The sequence below is a fragment of the Meleagris gallopavo genome, chromosome 5, assembly GCF_000146605.3.
Source record: "Meleagris gallopavo isolate NT-WF06-2002-E0010 breed Aviagen turkey brand Nicholas breeding stock chromosome 5, Turkey_5.1, whole genome shotgun sequence".
Lineage (NCBI taxonomy): Eukaryota > Metazoa > Chordata > Aves > Galliformes > Phasianidae > Meleagris > Meleagris gallopavo.
In genome coordinates this window covers 36,995,140-37,001,540 of record NC_015015.2, presented here as the reverse complement: position 1 = coordinate 37,001,540, position 6,401 = coordinate 36,995,140, and the positions used below count along the sequence as shown (strand labels likewise).

The 6,401-nt window shown below is 46.8% G+C and overlaps 1 protein-coding gene across 1 annotated transcript; it reads left to right on the top strand.

Annotated features, from left to right (window-relative positions):
• Positions 1-3,279: 3,279 nt before the first annotated feature.
• ISCA2 (iron-sulfur cluster assembly 2) lies at positions 3,280-4,998 on the top strand. Its single transcript, XM_010711722.3, has 5 exons — positions 3,280-3,364; positions 3,476-3,647; positions 3,784-3,899; positions 4,070-4,181; positions 4,323-4,998. Exons 1-5 carry the CDS (start codon positions 3,315-3,317, stop codon positions 4,350-4,352), a joined length of 480 nt encoding a protein of 159 aa, XP_010710024.1. The 5' UTR covers positions 3,280-3,314; the 3' UTR covers positions 4,353-4,998.
• Positions 4,999-6,401: the final 1,403 nt, after the last annotated feature.

Sequence of the window (6,401 nt, the reverse complement as noted above, 5' to 3'; positions counted from 1 at the left end):
GCTGGCTGGCAGCCGGTTTCGCGGCGACGGCGCTGATGCTCAGATTCCCCGCGGCAGCGTTCAGCAGAAGCAGACAGCCGCTAGCAGACCGTGCTGTCAGGGACGTGCCCCCTGTGACAGCTGGTACAATCCGTGGGCCTCTGGGTCACCCTGGAGCCACCATTTCACTGAGAAAGTGAACAGATACGTTCATCCCTGCGAGACTGGTGCTTGCGTTCTGCACTTACTTATCCCACCAATTCAATTACCCGAGGAAAAAATCTGAAGTTCCGCTTGATGAGCAGCTATGCCCAATGAATGTAAATTCCTGTAACAGCGCTGCGCTTGCAGCTTGGTAAACACACAGACCTTCAGGCACTGTAGTGGCACTGAATACAGAAATGGTATTCTAGAGAAAATCCACATGCAGGGACTAATCAATTTCTCCTGCTCTCTCAGCCAGTACATGCGCCTTTAGCTGTAGGTCACCAGGATTCACAATGAATGCACCACGGGACACTGACATTCAACAGCCATGGCAAGGGTTTCTTGTCATCAGTTTCTGAATCACTCAAATGAGCTCAGTTTTCCACTGAGATAGGGATAAAATGCCTTAAACACACACGCTGTAGAGGCAAGCAGAATACTTAGAGAACCCAGCTTGCAGACAGACCTCATCGGGCTTAAAGAGAGCTTAAGGAACTCCCCAAACATAAAGGGTGCAGAATGAGGAGAGGGGAAACAAAGTACAATGAGATTATATCAAGTTATCAAGAACCACAAGACCAAGAAAGCCACAGCCTAAGAAGGGAGAAAACACAGACTATAATCCTGGATGAGACAAAAACACCCCCTGGCTACATAGCTGGCAGAAAGAAAAAATGATCACTGGTAATAGAGAGGTGCAAAGAAACAGCTGCTCTCCTTCCTTACATGACCTGGCTACTCCGAACATTTGTCCCCAGCACATGAATCACTCGTCAGAGAAATGGATTATTAATCAGATTAAATTAACTCTGATTGAGGCCAACTCTCTCTCATTTTCTCAATCTAAAGTAAAGCAACAACATCCAGAAATGCCTTGAAAATACTTGTTCCATTTCAGACATCTAACACTGGTAAAACTGAGGGCATATAGAAAGTACAAGTGTTTTTTTTAAGGGAGCAGGCTACATCAAATATCCAAAAGGAGTTTACAGTGAATATAGATGCAACACGAGACCATGAAATGCCAGGATTCAGCACAATAAATCCTGCAAGAGAGAGAAAAGCCAGTGCAGTGAGAGAAGTAGAACCATCCTTCTCCCTTTTTCTCCCAGGAGCTCTTGATTCATTCCTCCAAACGCAGAGGTGCACTGATAATAACTCAAAACACACCTCCCATATGTGTTTAAAAGCATCAAGTGTTCCAATACACCTAATCTGAGGATCCAGCTGTTTGCAGCTAACTGGATGAGCACCAGCTCCTCTGGGACCCCACCTGTGATACTTTCCTAGTTTTATGTGAACATTATTACAGTTAATCCAAGAGTGAGAAAAACTAAACAGCTCAAACCAGTCTTTATTTACATGTGCAAAGTGGTATACATAAGCAAAAGCATGTGGTTGCATTTCTTTAAAGTGCTGCCCCCTCAGCCTGGCAGCCACATTCATTGTGGGAGTGAGCCTTTTAGGATTTATACACATAAAATTAACTACATGTTTACTACTGCAGGCACTCCACCACATGCTTGATTTCTGTGCCTATGCCAAAAAAAATACTTTTGCTTCCTGCAGTTGTTAAATCTCTGTATGGAGCTGCCTACTCCCTGCTTAATGGACAATAACTTTGTCAAGCAGATCTGATCTTGGATTTAAGCGCTTCCTCTGCCTCCACTGTGCTGCAAGGAGGTCAAGCTGTTCTAGGCACTGCCTTGTTCCGATTGAGATGTGTGAGAAAGCTAGTAGTCAGCAATCCCGAGCTGCGCTGACTTTAAATGATCCCCTCCTACTGGGATGACTGGTTTTCCTCTGTCATGCCACTGTATGACTCTCCACAAACCTGACCGGTGGTGAGGGAACAGGATTGCAGCCTGGAATTCCTCCAGCTGAAGCACATAAGGAAATGATAAGCAACCCTTTAACTGTAGACACATCTTTGAGCAACAGGCCGGACCACTGTTACATGTCAAATGATCAGGTTTAAGAGAGAGAAATGAGGCAGAGCTGCTCAGCTTCAGGCTGGCAGCCAAGCTCAGGACTCAGTCAGGTGAGTGAAGATTCATCCTCCACAAAGCCCTGATACAAGTTTTTGAAGAGGAAAAGCATCTTTAACAAAATGCACGTAACCTTTCATTAAGCATGAGTTCCCCGCTTTGACTGTGAAGAGTTAATTGAAGAGCCATTAAACACCTACACACGCTGAAATGCGAGGCAGGAGATATGAGCAGAGGGGGCCTGGGAGACTGCAAGCGCTGGTGCTAACGCAGGCTCTGTGGTGAAACCATGGAGACTGCGTCTGAGAACTGCGCCTTACACACCCATTGTGGGGATGAAGGCTGCACATCTGCCCAATTCTGCTGGATCCTGTTCTCACAGAGACGTGAGGAGCGGGAGGGGCTGCGTGGAAGTGCAGCACATGCAGAAAGCTGAGCATGTCTGTGTTTGCAGTACCAGGGTCATGAATCCCGATCCAAAGGAAAACTGGCCTCTGCAGGGAGCGCTGAGCTTAGAGACTCAGAGATTCCTCCCTGATAAAGAAAGTAAAACAGAAAAGTCAGTATCGGGAAAAATCCTAAGAAATCCTTCAGAGCAGGCCCTGTGTTTGTTCTTCTGTTTGCGTAATTCCCCTGCAATGACATCTTGATCCCTGTCAGGGTCTCAGGGTACGACTCAGTGCAAATAACCCTCACAGCTAAGTCTACTGCAAACACACTCTGTTGAAAAGCACTGCATTATTTACAAAGTTATTTTTCTTTCACGAGCTTTGCTGCTGTCAAAAGCAAACACTTTCAAGGACAAATACAAGTTTCGTGCTTTCAGCCACAGCACGTTCCCAAACCTAGGACCAGGCTGACACAGCCGTGTCAACGTCTTCCCTACGCGTGGGCCACCGCTCCCCCCGCAGCCGGGGAGCACGGCAGCCCGCAGCCCACGTAGGGACACAGCCAGACCCCGCCGGGAGCCACCGCTCACCCGGCCCACCCGCACGTCGCCTAGCAACACTCCCCACCGAACGCTTCCGCCTCGGTACATGCCATGGCGGATCGCGCCGGAAATGGCGGCTCCGGACAGCCAATGGGCGGGCGGGGCGGGGCGGGGCGGGGCAGGGCGCTGAGGAGGGAGCGAGAGGCAAGATGGCGGCCCTGAGGCGCTGTTGGTGGCTAGCGCGGGGAGGTCGGGTCAGGTACCGACTTGGCAGCGCCTCTCTCTGTGACAGGGGGTGGCGGGTGCGGGGCCGGGGGCTCGGCGTGGCCCCGCTGAGGCTCGTCCTTTCTTCCCCTCCTTCTCCCTGAAGCAGTTGGTGCTCTGCTCCATCGCGCAGAGGACGAGAGCCGCTCGGCCCCCCGGCGGCCCCGGTCTGCGCGCTGGGCCACTCGCTGCGGTGGGCATCGTCCTCCTCCCAGCCGGGCCCGACGGAGAGCGACTCCAGCGAAGGACAGGTCTACCTCAGCGAGAGCTGCGTGAAGGTAGGCCCCCGAGAGGGCTTCCCGAAACGTCCGGCCTGCCCCGAGTGCACGGCAGAAGTGTTGCAGCGTTTGCCTGTTCGTTCACCATGGTTTGAGCTTTTGTTTGTTTGTTTTTTTAATCTTTTCTGTTTTGTAGAGGCTGCTGGAGATTGCAGAAGGATCAGAGTTTCTCCGGCTTCAGGTGGAAGGAGGTGGTTGCTCTGGGTTCCAGTACAAGTTTTCTTTGGACACGGTTATCAATCCTGATGACAGGCAAGGATGGAGGGGCTGTTCTGTGCAAAGGGGGCAAGTTGGGTGTGTGTGCGGTACGATATCTTGGAAGTACAAAGACTGCGAGATGAGGAAAGTGCTCGGGCTGTACTTCTTGGTTGTATCTCTAGAACAACTAATTTAACTAGTTTAAATATGCTGCTTTTCTGCAGGGTGTTTGAACAAGGTGGTGCCCGTGTAGTTGTGGATGTGGACAGCCTGGCTTTTGTGAAAGGTTCCATGGTAGACTTCAGCCAGGAGCTGATTCGCAGCTCATTCCAGGTGGTGAGCAATCCTCAGGCAGAGAAAGGATGCTCCTGTGGGACTTCCTTTTCTGTCAAATTCTGATTGGACTTCTTATGGATGATTGCTGTCTGCAGATGTTTCCTGGCAGTCTCCAGAGGGTTTTGTTTGATCTTTTCCCAGTTGATCCTTCTCATCTTTCTAACCCTGTGACACAGCAGTTACAGATGACACCAGCTGTATGTGTCTGAACTGAGCCTGTTTCCAAGACTTTTTGGCCTTCCTCTCAGAAATATGAAGTAGCCATAATCACGCAAACAGAAGCATCTTCGGTGCTTTGTGAACCACCTGCTCAGTGGTGCAGACTCACCTGCCTTCTCCAGAATATGGAACCACTTGTCTCTACAAGAGATGGCTGTATATATGTGTGTGTTTATTGAGAGTTCTTACTAAAAAAATAATATATGTATTTGAGGTTGTTTGGTATTACTCATGCATTTCTGGTGGGTGGAATCTGGGTTCATTCCAGTTAGGGCTGTTTACCAATTTTTTTTCATCTGAATTGGATTTATACCTACCAGTGTTGCTGGCTGTTCAACATTCTGTGGGCTTTTCTAGACACTTAGCTTTTTCAGGCTAGGCTCAGTTCCAGGAGCCCATAGTAGTTTTGCTCTCAGTCCCTGGGATGAAAGATTTGACTTGTTCAAAGTAAGTGAAGCTCAAAGACTGAGTTAGCAAGAATTAATAGCTATTTGTTTTGCTTTGGGGGGGAAAAAAAAAAAGTGGTGTGTGTGTATGTATATAAATAAAATACACAGCCTTCCATCCCCAGTGCTGTTTTAGGTTGTTCCTAAACATGTCTTGGCTTTTTATGTCATACGATCTCTAAGGTTTCGTAGTGAATCCACTGTCTTTTCTTTCTAACAGGAAAGGAAGTTTAGGTAACAAAGGAGACAAGTTCTGGCATATTGCATGAGTGACCTTAAGTCATTTTTACTTAACTGAGAATAATTTGCCTCACCATATATCCTGTCTGGTGTTATGAAAGAATTAAATAACTCCTCTCCTTTCTGCAATTTCCAAAAAAATGGGAAAAATAGAGGTTTCCAAAATAACATCATTTTGACTAGTTTTCTGTATCTTTTTATCTGCCACTAGATGTCTTTTAAATCACAGTGATTCATGTGCTTCTGGGTGAAAGGAGAGAGAGAAAACTATTTTTGTTCCCTCTCTTGTGTTTTATCTGATCAAAACCAAATTGTTGAAGACTTCAATCATTCACGTGAGTCTGGGAGGACTGCATGACTTTGGTTTCAGGGGAACTGCTTAACGCCAACCATGAGGTTTTGAGGACTCAATGCCATAGGCATTCTTCTTGTTGTTAAGCTTACAGAATTCCTTTCTAAGCTAGTCAGCAGCACATACAATATACTATTTCTGCTGATTTCTGGTGCTTAGTTTATAGCCAGACAATGTTAGCTTCATCCATAGACTATGCAGTTTTGTCATGTGAGGAATATGGGTGGGCTTGGAGCAGCAGTTCCTTTGGTCTGGTGCTTTTGATTTGTTCCCTGAAGTCAACGTGCTTATGTCCCTATCAAACCAAGCTGGATGTAGTACTGTAGTGGGCCAAAGGATATGATGAAAAGACCTGCCTAAATCCCTGCAGGATCCCTCAATCTCCTAGGTCTTGAATTGAATGTCTGCCAAAAATGCCTTCAAAAAGTAGAAGACCTAAAAGCATGTTTAGGTAGAATACATTAGATATATATTTTTTTTTCAGGTGGGATAGCAGAGCAATGAAAAATTGCTTTCTGAAGTAGAAAGCGTGTAATCTAGCTCTTGATCTGTTTCATACTATTGGACCTTGATCAAGTCTCTTTTGGCACTTTTCAATGGGAAATGTAAATGCAGGAATAGTGAAGGGAAAAGAGGAAACCAGCAACTAGCAAGGGTTGGTTTTGTTTTGTAAATGAAAACCTTTCTTTAGCCCCTATAAATATTCCACCTGGGTTACTGTACTTAGTAAAAAAGTGTACAGGCTCTGTCTACAGAACCTAACCAGGTGCCACTTCCCCCACTCTCCACTGTTCAAGTAAATCAAGCGAGTGCTGTCTGCATGGAGTGCAACCACTTTCAGATAACTTTCCTCCTTCTTTGCAGGGACTATATGGAGGATGAATCACAGAATCACCAAGGTTGGAAAAGACCTCCAAGATTATCCAGTCCAACCAAAAATGAAATTTTGTGTTCGTACCAGTG